The 23,829-nt window shown below is 44.7% G+C and overlaps 1 protein-coding gene across 1 annotated transcript; it reads left to right on the top strand.

Annotated features, from left to right (window-relative positions):
* Positions 1 to 10,832: 10,832 nt before the first annotated feature.
* On the top strand, positions 10,833 to 22,218 carry LOC126543568 (juvenile hormone acid O-methyltransferase-like). Its single transcript, XM_050190679.1, has 4 exons — positions 10,833 to 10,860; positions 14,339 to 14,865; positions 19,882 to 20,038; positions 22,055 to 22,218. Exons 1-4 carry the CDS (start codon positions 10,833 to 10,835, stop codon positions 22,216 to 22,218), a joined length of 876 nt encoding a protein of 291 aa, XP_050046636.1.
* The last annotated feature ends 1,611 nt before the right edge of the window (positions 22,219 to 23,829 follow it).

The raw sequence follows: 23,829 nt of genomic DNA, 5'->3' as shown, positions 1-23,829 counted from the left end.
ATGAAAGAATAACTAATACCTATCTCCATACCTTGGTTTATAAACGTTATGGATTACACAGCAAAATTGACTTGCCACGAGTCGCCGAGGCGTATTCGAACTAGCCTTAAGGACTTCACTTTCTTCTTGGAGCTCTTTGAGCCTCTTCGAGCAATTACGCGGTGCCCACTATTAGACGTAAAGGGGAACGAAGGACATTGCGCAATATACAAGGTACGCATGTAAACCGCACCTAAAATTCGTTCAAGCCCGCATTTTATGCAATATTCAACTAGTATTCAACTAAAAGGAGAGTCTCAAATATTATGTGTGAAGGATGGCTTTAAAGTTCAGCTTACGTGACCATCCTGAGCCTTTTAAGATGCAAAATACGAGCGTGTGGCAGATAGCCGCGAACCATGTTACATAAATCGATGTACTTGTGGCTGAAGGTAACAACACCACAACACCATAAGGGAGTGGTGCTGTTACACCGACTGCGCAAACATAAACGGCTAGTTTTAAAAGTGCTTTTGAACAAGTCCCCGTCTCTCACTGGCCCCCATTATTGATGCAGCATGCCATGCATAACGCTTCTAAGGTCCTCTTAATACACATAAAATGACTTATGTGGCACAATGCCGTCCGTAGGAAGGAGTGTGAAGTGATTCAATGTGTCATTTATGCGGCTCGATGCCCGACGCGAGTTTGAGGCCATTTAACATAAAGACTGCAAACCCGCAGGTCAGCTTCCCCGCACAACGAAAATCAGTTACGCGGCCGCCATAGCAAAGCTTTTCCATATCGCAAGTGCGTGAGAATACCGTGAAGGCGGAGCGCTACCAACAGGCCCAAATTCCTACGGCGGCCACCATAGTTACGAAATGAGCAAACGTGAAGGGCAGCACTGCCTTCCGGTATGAGTGTGGTACAAGCGTAGCACAGCTGCACACCTCCTGCAAAATTATTTGTCGCGGTTCTCTTATGCTCTCAAAGCATGCCTAAATACCTTGAAAGCCAGCGCACCTCACACGTATCGGAACGCAGTAACAAGCGCTTAGACGGCGCACACATGAGCCCCATTCAAAGACGGCGTGGCCACGGTACAAAATTTTCGAGAAGCTGGTCCTTATGTTCCAAGTATGTTCTCTCATACAAATTAAGGTTAGCTGAGGAAAAGTCATTAGACAGGAACAAATAAGGCAATGCAATTCGACGCACGTTGGGCTCCGCTGCCTCTTCGCCTACCATTGTTTCAGTCGAAGTAGCGGCGGCAGCAAGTGTTAGTTTCGCGCGCTTTAGCCCTGGGGCATGCGGTTTGCCTGAAGGAAGTGAACGGTGTGCGTAACATCTCACGCTCGTCAAAGTCATGAATAGAAAAAGAGGCTACGCGCTTAAGAAAACGATATTACTTACCTATATGTCCAGAAGTTCGCCTGCAACTGTTTCGGGGTGCCTTCCCTGCAATAGCCATCATGAACTCTGCCGCGCAATTCATCAAAACAGCCAGGCTCGCACATCAGCCGAAGACTAGTAGCTGGGTAAGCCAACGACTTCAACGGATAAACGTCCCACTTATCGTCGTTAAAGCATTTCACTAAAACGTGCATCATGATGTCAGAAAAGAAAAAAGAATCTTTCATCAAAAAGCGCGAGGCGTGAACTACCGCACAACTGCAACCGAGTGACTGGCCGCTATCTTGTACACGTTCGAAAAGCCGACATTCGATTTCGCCTCACGCGATTGGACTAGATTGGCCTAGGTCGCCATATCGGGGCAGCCCGGACAATCGCGCGAGGCGAAATCGAACGTCGGCTTTTCGAACGTGTACAAGATAGCGGCCACTGAGTCCGAAAACCGTTCACAGCTTCGCTATCGTACTGAGTCATAAAAACCTTTCCAACACACGATAACCTCGCTGAAAAATGTGTAAGTAATTGTTGATAATGTGTCGCCTACTACAATTTATAATTTTTACAAGAACAACCTTATTTGTAAAGTAAACAATAAATACTACGACCAAAAATGCGACTACGAAACTAGCGGTACACTATGCGTACTCTTGCAAAGGTCCGTTCAAAACAATGTTACCAACGCGTGCGCGCATACACGCACACTCGGGCACTAACTTGACGTTTGTAGCTCTTTACAGAAATAGGAATTATTACTAATTCCAATATTCTTGCAAGAAATTACACTTTAAGCAAGTTTGCAGCGCCTTTGCAGATGACAAGGTGACAAGTAAGTTATGAAGTGAATCAGTTACCTGTATTTCTTTCATTCCCCTTTGGCCTTCTTTTATTTCACTAGACATACGAGACCTGCAGGCTTGGGAGGCGACAGGACGACAGTTTGGCGAGGCTTAAATAACTAGCATGCTTCTTGTAAGGCGAGAGTCGGGAGCAGCGGCAGATACAGTAATTAGCGGTGATACTGTTGCAGCTGTTGCTGAATCCGAAGGTCTTTCAAGTCAATGGTTATAGTGGCTGCGCGCTGAGATCTCAAAACTCCTTTGCGAAAACCATACGGACAATCTGTTAGTATTTCTTCCTGTTCAAAGTGCTTGGTTATGTGCTTTAAGATAATGTGCTCTAGTAGTTTACAGACAGTGCGCTAGTGAGATTGGCCTGTAGTTTGCGGGTTCTGTTTTACTTCCCGATTTATGAATTGGTTTCACTTTAGCTGTTTTCCAATCCTTAGGTAGGGTGCCTGAGGAGATCGATTTGTTAAAAATTATTAATAAGTACTTGGCCATCCACTCAGCGTATCTGTGAAGGAATGCATTTGGAATACTATCAGGTCCTGGTGATTTCTTTGGGTCTAAGTTAAGTAGTAGGTTAAGTAGACCTGTTTAGGTTAGTGTGAGTGGCTCTAGAGGCTTATTTCTAGAGAAGCCTGCTTGTGGTAGTGTGCCGTTGTCCTCAGTGAAAACGGAGCAGAAGTAGTCGTTAACAGAAACTCTTCTAACTTGCGTATCTTCATTTGAGGCTCCGTTGTCGTTACGATTCTTTTGCTTAATGTAGCTGCAGAACTTTGTGGGAGCAGTTTTCAAAAAGCTTGTGAGTGTATTAGTAAAGTAGAACTGTTTGGCTGTCTTAATTTTTGATTTCCTAAGTTGGATAGCTACGCTGAGATTTTCATGCGAAAACATTAATGGGTTAGTTTTGAGCAATTTTCGCATTCGGTTTACTTTACGTTTCGCAGGTACAACGTCACGCGTTATCCATGGATTACGCCTAGTAAGTTTCTTTCTTCTAGTTGGTATGTAATTGGTTATACAATGAGATATAATGACGTTAAATGCGAGAAACAATGTATCCATGTCCATATTGCTGTTATGTGAAAGTTGCAAAAACGAGTCGTATTCATTAATCAGGTAAACAAGTATACTCGTGTCGTTAGCTTTACTACAGTCGGCGTAAGCGATGATCTGCTGATGGGTAACGATGTCATGAAGGGGTATAGTGCAATAGGTGATTTTGTGATCCGAAATACCATCTAGTAAGCTTAATCTAGTTTCGTCATTTATGAAGTGATTGCTGAGGAATATTAGATCTAGTATGAAACATCTGGATCCCTGTACACGTGTAGGTTCAGTTACAATTTGTGTAAGGTTGAACGATAACATAAAGACAAGTGACACCTCTGCACAGGGTGAATGATGCTGCATTGTTTGCCAGTTCACTTCAGGAACGTTAAAATCACCTGCGATTATTAATCTCGACCCTGATGCATATTGCTCAACATATTCATGCAATCGGCTTATATTGTCGAGGTCGGATGAAGGACTGCGATAGACGCAGCCTACGACAATAGTGTGGGATGCGAAGCGCAGATTACCAAAGATAGCCTCAACGCCCGCAACATCCGGTAACATTAAAACGGGATTTCTTTCTTTACTAGAATGGCCACGCCAACACCTCGTGTTGTCCGGTCTTTCCGGATGATAGCGAAGTTGGCAGGGGCTATCACAACATCTTTAATATGAGCTGTTAGCCAAGTCTCCGTTAGTGTTAGATATTCAGGTTCATATGCAAGAATCAAGACTTCAAGGGAATCCGTTGTTTTTTTAATGTGCTGCGGGCATTTATGTCCAAGAAGGATAACTCGGATATCAAGTTCGGCGTGAACGTAGGCTTCGAGGGCCGTGTTGCTGGTTTTCTGGATCAGGATTGACGGAACCTGGTTTCAAGGGAACTATATTATTATTTTCTTCATCCCAGTAGAACATATCGCCATTTATTCGTATTTTGACATAAATTAAATTAATTTAGTCACCGGATTCTTTCTTTGGTTTGGCAGAATTCCATAACTTCCTTCTTAAGTCTCGTACGCAAGGCGAAAAATCTTCGGAGATGGAAAATATTAACCCCTTTAGCTTGAACCAATTTCTCAAGATTTTAGTTTTGTCTCGAAAGTTGAGAAGTTTAAAAATTATTGGTCTTGCTTTAGTGGTATCCGGCCTGCCTAGTCTGTGAATGCGTTCGATACTTACAGCTTCGAGTTTCAGGACATTTTTGACAATTTTTTCATTTACTGTAAGTTGTAATGTGTCTTCATTTTCGTTGTCTTGTTCTGGCACACCACACACAATCAGATTTGATCGTCTGGAGCGGTTTTCAAGGTCGTCTAGTCTTAGTTCCACCGTGAAACGACTTTCTGTAGTTTAGTGACCTTTCCCGCGCAAGAAGAAATCTTTTTGTCTAGGGTTGTAAGTTGCTCGAGTTTCTTGTCTATTGTGGTTAAACGCTCTTCCTTAATTTCTTTTAAATCCTTCAGGATTTGTTGTAGTTGCCGTGAAATTTCAGCTGTATCAGGACCCGGGTTTGTTTCTATATCTCCAGCTAGTAGCAATAATTTGACGAGATCCACTGCGTCAAAGATTAGTTCACACAGCAGCCCAGGGCATGGAAGCACAACTAAAAAAAGCTCGTTCGAATGCATGCAACCTTTAAAGTGCTTTCTTACCTGCGCGATGAGCACAAACGGGTTATCCATGAGCCCCTGCGGCCAGCTGCCGCGCCCTATGGCCCGTGGAAATGTGTCATCGCTTCTCATAGCACGAAGCGATTGATGCGCCACCAGTGTCGAGTTGAAGCCTGAACTGGCGCTCGGAGTGGCCGACGAAGTATGTTGATAGTACAGGCTGTTGCTGTGCAATGTCAGCAGGACTGGCTCGGTGGTGTAGCGGTCCGGAAGCGGATGAGCAGCATGCGTGTTATCCATCTGTAGGCTTGGTGTTTCACCGAGGCCATGACCTGCGGCTATCAGCAGCAGGGCTGCGGCTATCTGTGCGATGAACACAAAAGGGCTATCCATGTGCCCCTGCGGCCAGCTGCCGTGCCCTATGGATGCCTATGCACCCGAAACAGTGCATAGGCAGAGTAATCTTGTACAGTGTCCGGCCCAATTAATGCGTCAGTCATAGAAGAAAAAAAAAGAGAATTGAACTCGTATGCAATTGCTACGTTGCAAATGACATGCAGGCACGTAACCGTGGTGGTGGTACGTCCGCATGTCATACAAATAAAGAAATTTTTTTAACATACTTTACAAAGTTGTGAAGTGGCACACTATTTTCACACTGCAATATACTGTACGGGAGGTCCAGCGCCCGTTTTCCTTTTAATTCTAATAAGGTTCCATGTCAACCTTGGCCCTTTGTAGCTGTCAGAACGTACTCTGCGTGAGCAAACTACAAAGGGGCTGCCGTCTTCTGCGGTGAGTATGGGGGGGCTTCAAGATCAAATCACCCTTATTTTGACATCAACAATTACGGGTGCATAGACTGCAGGCTAAAAGGTGGAACATTCAGCTTGAGTGAGTCTGCAGCCCTGAAGGTACAGATACTGTAGTTACATACCATTAGAAACATATTAATGAATGCAGTCTATAGCAGAAACTGATATATGTATCACAAGAGTCCTGTTAACATACATCGCCCAGAAATGTCTGTGCATTAAAGCATATAAAAAAAAGCACCAGTTGGATTACTCAGTGATCCCATCAATAAAAGCTTTATTCTGGAAATCATGTGAATGGTATAAAAATGAGAAAGGAAGATTGACGATAAAAACGATATGTGAAAGACATGCGAATTAGTTTTAAGGTAAGTACACGAGATTCAGAAAATTTTGATTGAGACAATCTTTTTGATCAGGACAAGGAAAAAATGACGCACTCTTGTCGGCTAGAATTTAATACCGTTGGCAGGGTGTAATACAACATTTGATGGCGACCACAACAGCAAAATTTCACAGCGACATGGCAAGGAAGGGCATCACAAAAGAAACGGTCTATGGATGATTGCAGCAAACCTGGCGCAGTACACTTAACTAGTAACCTAGAAAGACAGACTTCCCGAAAACAACAGCTGGTCTATTTCGCTTAGTGTAGCAACAACAGATATATTCGTCGAGTGACCTCAGTTGTGCAGGTTCTGACAGGGTTAGATACGCGTATTGCCATTCTAGCAAAACGTGCTTCCTCTCATGGCATCCAGCCTTTTATGTGCTTGGTTTTGCAGCGACAGGCATATCTCTCAGGTGGTCTGTATTGTACGTGTTTCGTTTGCGGTAGGTATGCGACAAAAACAAGCAATGACTCATAGCAAAGCGACAACCGCGTCTGCGACGAAAGAAAAGCAAGTTTGTCGAAAGCTTGCGTTGCTGTGCGTAGAGTAGGTGAACCTTCCGTGTGCTAAAATAGAAAGTATATATGCACTCACTTTGCGCGCAGAATGAAAATAGATACAAAGTCGCTGTTTCGACCGACAGAAGAAACATCGATTGCGATATCAAATTAGTGGACAGCTATACGAATATAGGATAGTAGCTTTATAAACTAAATAAACTTGTAAGTATAGGCACGCTATTCTCGCGGACGACTCTCTGTGGCTATGAAGAGAAAGCTACGGGCGCGTAGCTGCTGCACATGTCTTACCGCGCCAAGTAGTCCGGCAGCGTTTGACAGCGATTTTGGTTGTTCGGAACAGACGCTGAATCGACTCAGCTCCGACGTGTGGCGATTTCGCTTTTCCCCAAACGCGGAAGGGAAATGCCGCAAAATAAGTAAACATTTAAACTCAGAGGTGTGTTCTGTCTTATTGAACTGTTGCTAATATGGTGTTTAGGTTTTGTATTCCCCAGCCTGAACTAACATCGGTTAAAACGCGGGATTCTTTTCTGAGGCGCTCCCACTTGTGCGCGCTTTGGTTCCGTAGATTTCCCTTCATAGCCACAGGGAGATTCAGCGAGCATAAAAAAATAGCAAGCATGGTGTCACGCAGGCAGAAGCCAACATGAACACATCTCTCTCAATGTCTGCGGAAACTCGCTGTCAAAAGGCAGCAGCGAGGAAACGCGGCAGCAGCAGAGAGCGAACTGATCTTCGTGCAGCCGCTCGCGTCAACGCGAACTACACCTCGAAAACAGCGCAGCGCGGACTCTGGACTTGTGGCACACGATTTGCAACGTCCAGCGGTGCGGCCACGCGCGTGCGGCTCCTTGGGCCAACCGGATTAGAACACGCCCACCTCCCTACCATCCTCCAGAACCCTTGCGAGTGAAAAAAGTGCGCGCTTGCTCCCCTCTTTCCACCGTGGCGTGCGCGAGATTGAGCTGCAATCGCCGGCTCACACTCGCGCGCTTTCGCTTGCACATACTGCATACTGTACGCGGCGACAATTTTATCGCCCGTGGACTTTATACAGAACCTCTCGGCGACGGCGACGGCGGAGATGCTCCTGGAGTGTCTATATAATTGCTATCGTAATAGAAAAACTGCTCTGTAAGGTGCCTCTTTTGGAAATGCTTGAAAGCACTCTCAGACGTAACGTGAAAGCTTATGGTTTACGCTCGGCGGCGTTCTTTCAGGGACAGGGGCTATTACAGCGTGCTGCTTTGCGGGAACGTCTGAAATGAAGTCTCCGGGTAACCTAATAATTGATAACTCCTGCTGTAAAACTGGCGGTTTCCTCTACACTTTCGGAAAATTAAAGAAGTGAGTGACGCTGAATTTATAAATAAACAGAAGAACGCTGTCACCGATGCTCGTTCCCGGATGGGGCAAATTTGCGGCCTCAAAAGTGCGAAGAACAATTCTTTGTTCTTTAAAAGCAACATGACATACGTAGAAGTCGATAGACATCGGATAATTTTAAGCACTGCATTTTTGAGACTGCTGAACGATGCGCACAGAATCGTCTTTCTCATCTGCAGTGCGGGCTCTTTTTGTGCCGTACTAAATATATGCGCAGACGCTACTGTACTCTCGGACACATCGTAGCACACGAAAGCAGCCAAGCTATAGCAAGGGCGTTGTGCAGTAGCGGAGGGGTCATCGCGTTCAGATTTAAAGTTTTTCTTCGTTATGTGGTCCGAGTTCTGCCGATGGCCGTAGCATGAATACGAAAGTGATTTGCGAGAAAATCCTATACAAAGAAACATATCAATGCATCGGTCAGGAATCAAATACATCGCACAGAAATTTCCAGTCGACATTGTTACCCCACAGCCCCTCCGCGGATGTCACAACAGAAATGAATACTGAGCCCCGTATTCTGACACAATATTCGACTCGAAGCTGTTCCTCCACTTAACCGAGTTGAGCTGATCACATTGCCGTCCCTCGACTGCTCGCCACCATACGCTTCTTAATCATCGCCACGGACTGTCGACAAAACGACCGAGCACTTCCGCAGAGGGGCGGCACTGCCATCTACTTTCTCGATGTGGCCAACGCAAGATACTTGCGAATATTAGGGCAATACAAAGACAAATATAGGCCTTAAATGTAGCGTAGAAAAATAGCGTCCCATTATCCTTATAAAAGAGACGAGCGATGTCATGGCATGAATTCATTCCAAAGCAAGTCCATACCCACAGTCACGCATTACAACTAGCTTTGTGTGTACATAAAGGGGGAAATACTTACTGCAAGCATCCACCAAGGAAATGTAGGAATGAACGGGAAGTGAAGTGCAACCATGAAGAAACCTATAGCACTTTGGGGCTACAATGAATATAAGTTAGTAAGTGCAATCTGGAAAGGAGTAATGGTGCCAGCACTAACGTTCGGAAATGCCATTCTGTGCTTAAAATGAGATATCGTGCCAGTGTTCCAAATTAGCCAAGGATGGTAGTCCGGATGACCTTGGGGGCCCACAGTAAAACCACAAATGAAGTAGTGCTGTGGGAGATTGGATGGGGCGCCTTGCTTATGTCAGAGAAGTGCAGGCAATATTAGTTTTGAAACTCAGGAACATGGATAAAAACAAATAGGCGGCTAAAGAGCTTAAATAAGCCAACCTGAAAAGCGTGAACACAGAATGGAGGAAGGGGTTGATGGCAACCAGGTACAGGCTAGTTGAAAGGATAAAGAGACAATCGCGAGATGGGGTGGGCGCCTCCTTAGGTCTGAGAACTGCAGCGCTAAATTAGTTTTGAAGAAAGACTCAGTTACATGGATAGAAATTACTAGGGCGCTTAAGCTCATAAACATGTCTACCTGAAGAACGTGGACACAGAACACACACAGGCTAGTCGAAAGGATAAATGGAAACGCAAGGGTCATCAGAAAGAGAGCAAAAAACAGAGACAGTAAATTAGACGAAATAGATTGAAACAAAGAAGGCAATAGAGATGTACAAGATTGGACAGAATGAATATAGAAAGCAAAATCTGTACGATAACAGAACGGGCTGTGCCTTGTTGTTTCAGGCCCAAGCGTATTGCCTATAGACAAAATATGCCAAAGCAAATATTCACAACAGGAGGAGGCATGCGTGTGCTGCAGCTAAAGTCAGAGACAACTCAGGCCATCCTAATAAAATCAGCGGGTATTCAACCAGCGAGCCACGTAGGAAATGCCCACCTGCCAGAATCGCCAGGATTTAAATTGGCTTGGAGCATTAACCGGTCAGCTGCCATGATAAGCAAGTTTAGAGTACAAGCCTAAAAAAAAAGCAGTAATAGGATTTATAGGACCGGATTCCTAACAGGCATAAGTAACGGAACAATGTATATATGGATGTTGTATGGAAAAAAAAAAAGATTAATCAGATGTAGGTAGAATGCTAGAGGGAAAAGTGTGTAACAGGTGCCCGAGGTATTCGAGGACACGGCTTCGACTCGCCATTGACAAAAAAATTCTCATTCGCTTATCGGTCTAGTCTCTTTACATCACACACACCGACCACTTTGTCATCTACCTAGCAAATTAATTCCAATGCATTCCACCTTGCATCGACTTCTAGTCTGACGCTGGAAATGAAGTCATGCGTTTCCTTGGCCGCATTACACGTCTACCACAGTGATTGTGGAACGCCAACTTCGTGAATCCCACAAAATGGTTATCGCAAAATGGTTATCTCATTATGAGGCACGCCGTATTGGGGCAATCCCACCTAATTTCGACCACTGTGATTTTTATAACGTACACTTAAATCCAAGTAAACAAACCTTTGTTGAAATGCATAGGGATCAAAGCGAAGCCATAGCCACAAAGCTACCGCGGTGCATGCAAAAAGTGACAAAGCGGTTTAGAGATATGCAAAGAGCATGTTGCTAGTACAGCATTGCTGTCCTTGTCGTAAAGCATCCGTCTCATAGATATTCCGTTCATGTTAAAGTAATTGCACGTGCTTGATGCGTCGACTGCCAGGACACAAATGTATAACAGTTACTGGTTGTGCCAGCATCTGAAACGTTTTAAGCACTACCCTAGCTGACTTGAAAAACGAGTGCTTCACAAAGTCGGTAAGGTTCTTCCTGGCACAAGGACGCGATCTGTTTGATCCGATTGACTCCCAGAGATTGCTGAAGGCGGAATCTGATCTACTTCAGCAAGCGCTATGTCAGAACCTGTTGTCAATGTCCAAGGTAGGTTCCCCGCTGGAGCTAAATATCACTCGTTACATAGGGTCGTTGCTGCGACGTATTTTAAAGATTACGATGTAAGGTTAAGGCGGGGGTGTAATGTGTAGCCCACGCGGTGCCCATGATCCCCTAAATGTTATTTGTTTTTAAGGCGAACGACTTCTTCCATTTTCTTGGGGGGGGGGGGGGGTCGCCATTGTTGTGTGGCCATGTGTAGGTTGCGCATTTAACACATAATTTACACCAACAATTAATGCCAAGTTAACGGACTTAAGTTTTCCGCAACTAAAGAGTTACTCGCGAGATAAAATTTGTACATGTAGTGTCACCTGAGAGGCACCTCTCAACCCACAAATCTCTTTTCCAATGATGAATTTTTACTCAACGGTTTCTTTTATTTCATTCACTCTACACCACTCCAGATACTTCAAGCTCGGTATGAGGTGTTTAAGGAGCAAAATTTCTGAATTTAGGTGAATAAGAGTATTATAGAAAAGTGAGCTTAGAATATCGAATCAAGCACCAAATATTATCGCATTTCTCAACATGGTGAAAGGTTTCCTTACTTGTAGTGTGCTTTGTGAAAAAAAGAATTCCAGCAGAACCCCCCTCTCGATAACTGTCGACGCTAATGCGATTACCATTCAAGTAATGTAGCTTCACACGAGATTGCGCAAGACAGTTCTATTTACACTCTGGATAGTTCACTTCGAGTTGGCGACTGCTTCGCGCTCATTACCAATTGCGCATGCGCAGGGTGTCTTAAGCTCAGCAGCTGCCAAGGCTTTCTCAATGGCATGTCCTGACTGCAAAAGAGGCTGTGCAACTGTTCTATATATAAACCTGATTTACATCGCAGCGCATTTGCGGCGGGCGTTCTAAGACGCCTACTGTAGGTATCGACGCACAAGGTGTAGGGCTTCCCGTGCTTACAGTGCGCTTGGAGCTCACGGTGGAGGCAGCTTAGTAAAAATCTCCATACTGAAGTCCGCCAACTGCCAACCTTTTCTTCGGTAATCTAAAAGTGCTTCCTTTGTAGCTTCGGCCTGCCTTTACGTTGTCGGCGATTTGAAAAACGTTATGCGCTTGCGCGCTATTTTTACTCCAGCAGATAAGAAGACTCAAGACTCAAGGTAGCACTGAATGTTGTCGGCACTATTTACTAATAAACTCTCGCAAGGTTTAGCGAACAGTACCGCAGTTCACGTCTACGTCACTGCGTGCAGCTCAGGCTGGAGAGCTTTAACATAGGTAACGGGGCCTTCTGCTGACTTTTGTTATTAAAAATACAGTGCCTAAAGACGTAATTAGTGTTTAATTCAATATGACTTCGGCATTCATGGTGCAATACCCGTATGCAGTGGCCGATATGACACGTAGCGTGTAACCTAGATGTCTTCAATTTATATATAACCTTCTGTGATTGCTTGATTACTAATGAAGTGTTGAAGAATTTTAATTTCTGGAACACCGTACAGACATCTTTCGCAACACGAATAGCGGTTTGGTGCAGCCAGAAAAACGAGAAAGAAAAGACTTGCCGACGCCATCCTAACTTTTCTACTCTAACTCCACATGACGTCACCGAGTTTCACAACGCTTGTTCATGCCTGAATAATTCCGAATCAATAAGCCAGGATTGCAGCTTATGTTAAAAGGCATAAACCAGCGCAGTCCATGAAGTTACTTCTCGCAAAAGAGAACCACGACACGCAAAACTATCCTAATTGTAGGTACGTTGCCCTGAGCTATCGTCGTTGCGATCTCATCGCTAAATTTATAAAAAAAAGAGACAAATTGCCCATAATTTTTTGTAACCATTTTTATTCAAAGAGATTACAGGGTGATCCTAACCGGGGCAGTAAAAAGCATATGTGGAAGCAGGACGACGTTTTCAGAGAAACGCCCAGAAGTACAAGATATCTAGCCGAAACACAGCACAATTTTATTGTCTTAATAGCTACAGTTATCACCCATGCTTATCTCCGGCATCTATCGCTAGGCTATGCGGTACTTTAATAACTATGCCTATACAGCTTAAGATAGACTTGCCGCCAGGCAAGGTGCCATATTAGCATAAGTAAAACGCGAATTCTTCTTCGATATTTCGAGCCTCAGAATGTGCCTCTCTTTATATTGAAGTGAGTGAGGTGTATAATTCTTATACAAAAGTATGTAGTTTTTCTGAAAGAAAGAAGGAAAGAAAAGAAGAAAGAAAGAAAGAAAGAAAGGAAGAAAGAAAGGAAGAAAGAAAGAAAGAAAGAAAGAAAGAAAGGAAGCACTCCATCGTGTTATAATAGTGGTCGCGGTATTTACGTGCAAATATGGTGATGTTCTTCCAAAAAACTTGTATACATATTTAGTCGATGAGATTATCCTTTAGGAGATTATCTTGCATTTTGAGATTATAACCTATTACGTAGTTTGGCATATGCAGTTATTACAGGTATTTAAGCTTTTTTGAGTGGTTCTCAGTTCTCAGTTTTTCTTCTGTTAATCTTAATAACGAGAAATATTTGAATGTGGCGTTTATACGCTGCAATTGCTACATGACACGCCGTGCGGTCAATTTCAGATTACCATTGGTCACTCGCGCTTTTTTCATCAGCGCCTAAGTCAACGTACACGGTTGTTTTGAATTTCTCCCACAAGTAATGCAGTCGTATCGGCTGCTAAATGAAAGTGACCATGCATTCAAAAGCAGCGCCGTAAATCTAAAAACATAGGAAGGTGGTGCAATGTGAAGTTGAAGTGAAAAAGAAACAACGCTGCCTTGCTTGGTTAGTTGCAGTTGAGAATGGGTAGTATGGACGGTATAATTTGTTGTCAGAGCCACGTAGGAGCAGCAACATTTGATGGACGTCAACTAGAGGTTGAATTCTTTTCCAAGGTTTTAATCCGCTAGCATTCTCAGGGCACCTAATTCACTTTCTGGGGTCCAACTATGCATGTTTGTGTCTATGTTTCGGGTCATATATGTTTGTATCTAGGGCATTTCCCGCCTACCTGGCTCACTGCGTTGTCCGCGGTCCCATGGTAGAGCACTGGCCTGCTCCAACCATCGCACCAGCTTTGGTCACTGAGCATATTGCAATGCATACATACGTGCCGCAATTGAACGAGCCTCCTTCACGCCCATATGCGTCATGGTGGATGCGGGACTGAGTAGGCACCGCTGTTCGAAGAAACTCTTTAACGCCTACTTTAGAGCACTGAGTACCTACCAGGTGGCCTATGCTGGTCTTCACTAACTTTCGTGATGTCAGCTAGGGTCACTAGGTATGTATGTGCCAGTAAGTGTGTGCCTCTCTTCAATCAACGTCCTTAAGGACATTTTGGATAATTACGTATGGGCCACTGCGAATAAGCCCCTTTGAAATGGGGAGAAATATCCTTTTCAAAACAAACTAATTGGCGAGGCCGACGCAAAGAGACATCGTTAACAACCACATCTATGGTTTCTTTTTGCCCATACCGCAAGGTCGCGCCTGCAACGTCATCACTTTCACGCCCCAGCAATATGAAGGAGACAAGCGCCTGCCCAGGGAACACACCAGGTGGATGCTTGGCTTTTGCCAGAAGGTGTTCCGGCGCGAACCGGACGAGACGCAGCAGTTCCTGGACGTTGGCTGCGGTATCGGAGACCTGACGCGAGAGGAGCTGCTTCCTCGATGCCTGCCGTGCCGGCGCATCGTCGCCGTCGACTTGTCGGCCGAAATGGTGGACCACGCCGCTCGACACTATCACCACGACAAGCTGCAGTTCCGGAAGTTAGACATCGAGAGCGATGAGGACGTGGCCGAGTTCATCGACGAGCACGGTCTCTTCGACAGGGTGTACTCGTTCCACGCTATCACCTGGGTGCGAGACCAAGCTAAGGCGCTGAAGAACGTGGCCAGGCTTTTGAAGCCTCGCGGCGAGTGCCTTCTGCTTTTCCACGCGTCCTTGCGGTCATTCGACGTGAACCATGAGCTGCTTAAAATGGAGCGTTGGAGCAAGTATTCTCACGTGAGTTTCGGACGACAGCGCTTTTAAGAGTCTAGTTAAGTCGGCTTAGCTGCATAAACCATGAAATAGTAATATTACTGCGAGAGACGGGCGCTTGCAAAGATGTCTGCCAATTGTCGATCTATACATACTGCATTGGCTTTGGCAGTAGTGCACATAGTAATGCAATGTACTGTCAGCGTCGTTGTCACGAAGATTACGCGCTTGATAGTTGTGCAGTCTTTTCAACCCTATATTGCATGGCGTCCCATATTTGCCACATATCGATTACCATTTTTTTTCACGTGTGTGAAATTCCCAGTTGTGAATGTGATACCCTCAGAGTAATTCTCATAGTTATGCGCACTTATTATGGGCAAGTGCTGCCATCTCTTGAGCGATACGCAAAACAGAGGGGAAGAAGATTTTGGGAAGCGACGTGAAACTCGGAGGGGGCAAACACGAGCAAGTGGTATTCTTTTTCTCTGAAAATTTCCACCGCGAAAAAATAGAAAAATTATTTTGGCATATTTTTTGGTTTCACCCATTCAAGCCAGTTATTAGTATTCTCAATTTCGTCTTTAACTACAGCAGAGAACCCAAAATCGGTGTGTGCCATATTTGGCACAGTATGCACATGAAACACAAAATATGGTAACGTGCTGCCATCTGTTCAATAGCCCGAAGCTGCGGGTCACTCTATCACAAGATGGAATTTTGTCGATCGGTACGGTGAGGGTGAATCGTCTACCAAACTGCCGCCTGAAAAGCGAAAAGGAACTGAAAGGTAGAGGACGTAGTGCTTCAGAGGCACTCACAAGCGCGATAGATAACGATGAGTTATAGTGTGTGCGGTGGTATACGATAGCCGCGCCGTGACACTTCTGTCGAGCTTTGTTGGGAGAGATCCAGTCCAAAAGACTCCTTTTGTGCTGAGCTCCTTGCTATCCGAGAAGCGTTGTGCTCTGTAGCCGCCTTTCCCATGGTCCCCACGGCCCGCATCGTCATCCGCACTGATGCCCTCCAGGCGACGCGGCTTCTGCGACGCGTCAGTCGCAGCCCTGACATATGCCAAGAGATCCATCTTCTGGCGGCACGCATCCCGCAGCCAATATCTGTCGAGTGGATCCCACGCGACCTTCTAAGCTTCCAAAGCCGTGCGGATTCTGCGACCCGTCTAGCGACCTCTCCATCGTCACTGCCTCAACTCTTTCACCTAGATGATGCCACCCTCCTTTTAACAAGAAAGGAGCACCTCCGGCGCCGCACACGTGCTCTCATACCTCCGTGTGCGGTAAACCTCCCCCGCGGTCTTACCCGTGCAGAGGAGGTTGCGCTTCGGAGGATACGGGTCGGGGTAGCCCTCACTCCTGCCGTGACTAGGAAGTGGCCGCACTTTCGCCCGCTATATCCTCGTCCTGAGTGTCCGCTCTGCAAGTCGCGAAATGTTGAAGCCGACATCCACCACCTGCTGTGGGTTTGCCCTGCACTCAAACCGACGAGGCTCCGGCACCTCGCAGCAGCGGGACTCTCGCCGCATAATCTGAGCCATTACACTGCTTGGACGCAGGGACCGCATTATCGGTCCCTCTTGGACTTCATTAAGTCAGCAAATCTTTTTTCATTCATTTAATCATCCTTATTCACCCCCATCACATACCCTTGTATGCCCTGAGGCATTTATCCTCGCATCAAAAAAAAAAAAAAAAAAAAAAAAAAAAAAAAAAAAAAAGACTATGCGCTGGTTTACCTTCGCCAAGGAGTGTTGCGAAATTGATTGGCCCAGCGTAGTAAAGATCCCCAACATGTACATGGGCGGGGTCCACCTGATGAACTCACTGCTTGGACTTTACCGCATACATATCAGGTCGAAGAAATGGAACTTTCGAATTTTTACGCATATGCTAGACTTATCGGTAGTAGCAGCATGGCTATTGTACAGGAGGGTGCAGGAGCAGCTTGGGAAGAAACAAGTACTACCGCTGGCTCAATTCAAAGCAGAAATTGCAGAATGCCTTACCTCGCATAACAAGTGCCTACCAAACAAGCGACCAGGAAGGCCTTCTAGTCAAGACATCGAATTCCAAGTTCAAGTCAAAAAAGCACAGGGACCAGTGGCCGGAATTCCACCCAAAGATGACCGATCCGACCAACTCGGCCACTGGCCAGAATTTGATGTGAAGAAACAAAGATGTAAGCGGCCATCTTGCACAAACAAGTCTTCGGCAAGATAGAGGAAGTGCAAAATTCATCTCTTCCTGAACGCAGCAAACTGTTTCATTTCATTCCACACATCGCGCTAAAAAGACCACCGTCCGTGAAGCTTTGTTTTCCGCCCATGGCAGCAAGAGCGCTCGGCCATCTTCATGGCGTGCCATATTTGGAACAAAGCTGTATCTTTATTAATACAGTCGTTCTAACTCTGAAACATTTTGTATACGTGTTTGTTCATTCAATCAATAATAAAAGCTGAAAAAAATAATTTTTAAAATCACTTTTTCATAATTCATGCTATAGAGGGTTAACAGTGTTGCCATTTTTGAGATTTCTTAACAAGATTTAGGGAAAGTTGTGCATATATGACGACATTTCTTCGTATTTATTCACAGGCGGCTGTTTTTGTAGTAGCATGACAGAAGGATAAGCGACACATTAGCGACTGCAATAGCTGCCTCGAAACTCGCTTTCTAAAAGGCGCTGAATTAGACGCAAGCTACATGTCGGCAGTCGAAATCTGCATTACTGAGCGTGGGCTCCATGACCACGATGAAAAAACGCTGGTCGCCACCGCGATGAAAACAGGCGCAGTGTTTTCTTCAAGCGGCTCTGTCTCCAACGACAGAGTTCACAAGCCACACTTCACTGGGTGGCGGGAAACGCGCTTCCTAGGGATTTCATGAAATCCCTAGGAAACGCATGTCGTCACATGCGTTTTCAAATCATGTTCTCTATGAAACCAATTACTGCTGCTGGGCCTGCAGATTTACTATATGGGTTCGCTTGGTGGATGCTCGCAAGAGTCGCAGTAGACTGAATTGCGAAAACCAATTGCAATATTCTGCATGTTGAAATTGAGAATGCAGCAGGCGAATAATAAAACTGATGAATTGTAGCAAAGTGTTACGTGTCGGAGTTGAAGGGCTTGTAGAATAGCGAGAATCTTAGAGCCCCGGTCTCTTTCTCACGGATTTCGAGGAAATTGGCTCTGCATGGAGGTATCACGTGGGCCATGGGAAAGCAACGTAGTATTTGAACTGCGTTAATGTGACGCAGTTGTAATCGCCATATAAGCATGATAAATCGCATGTCGCAAAATTTGGTTCTCCTTTCACGAGCTTTGAATACAAAAGAATTTTCCGGCATACCATAAACCAAGCGTGTTTTCGGGACGGGGGAATCGGGTAAACCATGTTCTTTTGGTCGGTGCGAGACTGCAAGCGTCATAATCTTAAGGCGAAGGCAGAATTTCAGCTATTGTAATCCGCTGTTTCGAAAACATATTAGTAAAGTAAAAGCCCCATGCAACCGGTTGATAAATTCACTATTTATTACTTCTATGCACAAACACGATAGTCGAATATGATATGTCTCGGTGGTTGCATGACGCCACTTTAGCCTGTTTTATAGTAATTAGTTAAAAACTGATGCGACACTTTTAGTAACGCCTTTATCGACTTCGTAGCCAAATTTATAGAAAGTTTAGCGACCCCTTTGAGTGTGACGACACGCCTAATAACTGATAAGACTGATAAAATTATCGGGTTTTACGTGCCAAAACCAATTTCTCATTATGAGGCACGCCGTAGTGGAGGACGCCGGAAATTTCGACCTCCTGGTGTTCTCTAACGTGCACCTAAATCTAAGTACCCGGGTGTTTTCGCAAATCGCCGCCATCAAAATGCGGCCGCCGTGGCCGGATATTCAATCCCGCGACCTCGTACTGAGCAGCCCAACACCATAGCCACTGAGCAACCACGGCAGGTGGCAAGACTGACGTCCTTAACTATATCAGTCGTCGTGAAAGACAAAGAATCCGAAATGGTTGACAACAGTGCTGCAACCTACTGCTACAGGCCGGGATAAATGCATTAAAAAGAACAGAAATCTCAACAAATGTCTTGTCAAGCCTAGGAGGAACTAAGGCGCAATACGTGTATGCAATATTAGAACTAAAAAATATCACTCCTCCATTGCTTTCTTTTGCTAGAACATGTTTTCCAAGCTGTATTTTTTTCCTTGGGGCAAAGTGTACATCGCTACAGGAGAAATTTTTGGTCCACTAATGGCTTTTTTTAGATTCGCACTAAATTTTGAGCATTCTTCTGACGTATAAATTCAAAAGCATGCTATCGTATATGCATCGTATAGATGCCAAGGAAATATTACGAAACTTGTTATCCCGAGTCTTTCCGTCTTTATATATTTTTGCAAATCCTAATCAACGGACGTTTATTTAAAGCAAGTCCACACTCGAAAATGCATGATGTCATGGAGAATATGCCAGAAGTGCATGGTGGTATCTTCAGCCATCCTTTGTCCTATCGGCATTTCTTCCGGCTCCCGAAGCCTTCTCTTACGACGCAAACATATGCATTTTTCGTTCGACAAACTTAGTTTACCAGTACAGCTAAATATAACTCTATAGCGCTCATTTGCCTCAATTAAAAGGAGTGAAAGCAGTAGACAGTGCGAAAGTACTCAGCACAGTTTTATTTTGTGGCCCTACGTGTTGCCTATGTGAATATTGACGGGTGTGTCCCTTGCTCCCCATGTGTCCTCATGCCAAGTAGGGGCCCTTCTCATTTTCATTAAACAGTATCCTTATACAACACCTAGTAAAACAGTATCCTCATTCCATTCTCCTTTTCGGAACGAGAGCATACGGCGGTCAAAGTGAAAGAAGATTTGAAACAACGCCAAAAGACTTTTTGTGTAACAGCGAGTCGGCCTAGTTGGAACAGATTCATCTTAAAACTTTTTGTGCGCAAACAAACGCCATAAGCCTACGTTTCCTGACACTTTCCTCTCACTGTCCAGTTGGTCAACCAGATTGTACTGAAGACGCAAGACATGAACGGCGACGAGCGCATTGAATACATGTCCAGGATCCTGGCAGAAGCTGGACTCTCACCGAGCATTATAGAGCTTCCAGTGTGCACGTTTTTTGACAACATGAGCATCGAAAGCGTGGCTGGTAGGTTCATATGGCATGTGCTGCACTCTGGCAGATTAGCAGAACCTGCCTAACGTATGCGTAGTTGCTTTCGGTGAAGTCTCATGATCGCTCCTCTGGTGCTTCATGGCTAAAATACCGTTTTCTGTAATACCTGTGGCGCGTAAATCAACTTTAGCAAACACATTCCTATTCTTCCCACACTTACTACGCAAGCGCGGTGAGCAGCCTCAGCTCAGAGCGATGCCCTATAGAGCCACGGAAACATATTCAAATATAATCGAACATTCCTTAGTACTTGATCAATTATTTACGACTCTCAAATTCCGTAGGAGAACTTTTTAGGGGCTTTAGTCGTATGTAGGCTGTATATATACGCATAAATTTTACCTATAGGCACATCGATATAGCCATACATTTGAGAGGACTGCATAAACGCTTATGCTTATCCTAACGTTTGGTGGCATCGAAAGGGGTAGTCCACTGATCGTTCCGGATTTGTGGCTATTCAAATGAGGTTTGAGTACGCATTACTGGAAGCTACCAAGCCATAGAGGGCAAATGAGGGTTACGTCCTGTCCTGCCGGCTAAGCCATGTGGAAGATGAAGCTTGAATTGAGGATTCTGTAAAAAAAAAGGCGCTGGTTTTCAATATCTGCCTTGTTCTATTGCGCCAATGACTAGATTGCCCTGTCTGCTGCAGTGGTGTGGTCTAACAGAAACGTATGGAATAATAGCTTTAATGCAAAATTTTGCGTTCCAAACATGAATGAACAGGTAACGAAAAGGCGCAAAAAAGACGCTTACCGATATTAAAACTAAAGAAAAACTTGGTTAGCGTTAGTGCGAATTGACGCAGAACCTAAAACTTCAACCGCGAACGTGGCACCTCGACACAGCCTCAGAAACCGGGGAGAGCCCGCAGCATGCCGGTGCTCTCGAGGCACTGTACTGGGATCTGCTTTACAGTGTCGACGCGCAAAGTATCGTCTGCTAAAATGGAAGTTAGTGCCTGTTGGTAGATACACTTGCTAGCCGAGAAGCTTAGCCATGATTGCTTCAGCAGCCTATAGTACTCATTTTTTATATGCACTTTGGCCTAAATTATGTTTCGTTCCAGTTTGTCCTTAAGCAGAAGATTCCGTTCGGGGCCAACTTTAATGCCACCAGTTCAGATACACGTTCAACGCATAAATGCATCTCTAAAGCAAACCCCAGACCGATTTGAATTAAATGTCTTGGATTTGCGCGTGGAAGATAGGTTCTCCCATGACGTCAAGAAAGTTGCGAGCAGACGAGGGGTAAAGGCCGTAGTCTCAGCTGCATGCAAGTTAGAACGAATTCGTTCAATCATCCCCATACAGAATAAGGGAGAATGCTCCAATAAGCATCCAAAATTTTCTTGGAATGTATCTCCAGGCTTGTTTACCATGTTCCTTTATCGTGTGGGATAACGTTACATAGGACGAATAGGACGAACATTTGTGCAACTATCTTGTGTTTCTCTTCTCTGAAAATGACTGTATAGGTTTCTGCACTTCCGGCATTTTCTGCGCTTTGCCTATATTATGAATTTCTTTCGTTACATGCAACGCACATTTTCCCGTCTGCGCTCTGTCCTATCCTTCCTTCAGCCCGTCTTCCTGTATCTTGTGGAGTACGCAACTTTTTTCTGGAATGAACTAACTACAGTCCGCACCAAAGTAATTTAGTAAAATTTCTGTATTCATTGTTTTTAGGCAATAGGCAGAAAACTGGAAGCGAGCTTTGTTCAAGCTAACTAAGGCTTCTTTTAGAACTAGCAGAGACAGTACTCGTATGATGGGAAACATAGATGTACATTCTTTCTGTCATGTGAATCCAACGGGCGATGCGAGTTAGTCTTGTGCGGTTGTTTCACCTGCCTTCTGTTTGGCGCTGTTAGGTTGTCCGTAAAGTCTACAGGGGCTACTTTAAAGTAATGAAATAGCTTTGTTCATCTACCTTCTTAAACGAACTGGCAACATTTTCTTTCCTTTGTATTTTTGTGCATCGCAGAGAGTTATGCCTTGTTGATTCCGTTGGCAATGGTAGTGTCCCAGAACGAGAAACCGCAGCTACTCGCAGACGTTGCGCAGGAGACGATGAAAATGCACCATCCGGACATCGACCGCACTCGCTACAGAATGTACGTCATCAAGGCGTCGAAAATGAACAAATAGGGCTGCAACCTGAACGGATGTTCGAGAGACGGCAGAAGCCCCTATTTTCTTTCATCCTTACAGAGTGCGACCAATTGAAAATAAAGGTGGAAGTCATTTCGAGTCAGCGTCTTCTGGCTATGCGAATGTACGCTCAATTTTTCAAGTTGTCTCTGATTCTGCACATTATTAAAAAAAATAAACCATAAAGACACCGATCAGCAAGGATGCCATTTATAGTTGTTAAATGATCAGATATAGATGTCAGTTATTCCAATTAATTTGAGTAGTTCATTAATGCCATAGGTGCCTTTTTTTCACGATTGCATTTTGTGAAGAATTCTGGAATGCCTTAAAAAATAAATTATGGGGTTTTACATGCCAAAACCACTTTCTGATTACGAGACACGCCGTAGTGGAGGACTCCGGAAATTTCGAAGACCCGGGGTTCATTAACGTGCATCTAGATTAAAGTACACGGGTGTTTTCGCATTTCGCCCCCATTGAAATGCGGCCGCCGTGGCCGGGATTCGATCCCGCGACCTCATGCTCAGCAGCCTAACACCATAGCCACTGAGCAACCATGGCGGGTCCGGAATGCCTTACCATGGCTTTTTTTATTCACCGTGTCTTTGCTTCGGGAAGATAAAAAGCATGTTCATTTTTTTTGTTTTTTAGAAGCATGAGCATTGTTTCGCGAGTACCTCAGCATGTCAAGCGAAAAGTGCAACGCCTTGTATCTGCAAATATGCATACTTAGCGAAGTTAAGACGATTAATAGTTCTTAAAGTGTGAACCTAAATTTAAATATTAAATAGAAATTATGACTGCTTACGCATTGGTATTCATAGGGCTCTTCAAAAAATACACGAGGAAGTTTTAATTGTGGTTGGCCAACTGAAATTTTCTGAGTTGGCCAACTTGAAAGCTGGAGGTGGGTTTCCTATTGAAAATCCCAGCATTCCCCATCTGAATTCTATGGCGGACGTGATGGAAAGTGTGCTGGGCATGACGGGAAACATGGTGGATATGATGGAATTCATCGGCGGTATACTAGGTTGATGGTTATGCAGTGGATGGATGCTCGTTGCAGTGATGGATGGTGGGTGCACTAGGATGTATTGGTAGGAGATACACTGGGTACTTGTCTCAATGGTGGGCATGCTGCATGAATGGTGGATGTGCTGGGTGGATATTGGGATACATACAAGATGACCTGTGTAAATGGCGGGTGAATGATGAACATACTGGGTGAAGGACAGGTGTGCAGGGTTAATGGTAGGATGCATACTGTGTTACTTGTGTAAACGGTCGGTGAATAGTGTGCATGCTGGGTGAATGGTGGGTGTATTGGGTAGATGGTGGGGTGCCTAATAGCAGCAAAATGACTGAGTGTATACGACAGCGAGAGCATAATAGGTCGCTTATGGAATAGCAATGACACAGTGAAGATGGTGGGTTCATCGTCTCACGGGCATCATTGATTTACCATATAGTATGACTGCAGTCCCATTTTTATTCATTGAACCGTACGTGCACAAGCATATTTCTAAGATTTATTCAACTATATTTTGATACGTATTTATTTACTGTTTTACTTTGCTGAATTTATGCCTAGCAATAATGTTCTTT

This window comes from Dermacentor andersoni, chromosome 10 (assembly GCF_023375885.2).
Source record: "Dermacentor andersoni chromosome 10, qqDerAnde1_hic_scaffold, whole genome shotgun sequence".
In the NCBI taxonomy this organism is placed as follows: domain Eukaryota; kingdom Metazoa; phylum Arthropoda; class Arachnida; order Ixodida; family Ixodidae; genus Dermacentor; species Dermacentor andersoni.
Note: the sequence above shows the minus strand (reverse complement) of the source record. Positions and strands in the feature narration are given on the sequence as shown.

What these genes read in the sequence shown, in the direction of transcription:
- LOC126543568 (XM_050190679.1), top strand. Translation starts at nt 10,833, where the DNA reads ATGTCAGAACCTGTTGTCAATGTCCAAG. An exon ending in ACCTGTTGTCAATGTCCAAG is followed by an intron (nt 10,861 to 14,338) that starts GTAGGTTCCCCG and finishes CCATACCGCAAG; the next exon opens with GTCGCGCCTGCAACGTCATC. An exon ending in GAGCATCGAAAGCGTGGCTG is followed by an intron (nt 20,039 to 22,054) that starts GTAGGTTCATAT and finishes TGTGCATCGCAG; the next exon opens with AGAGTTATGCCTTGTTGATT.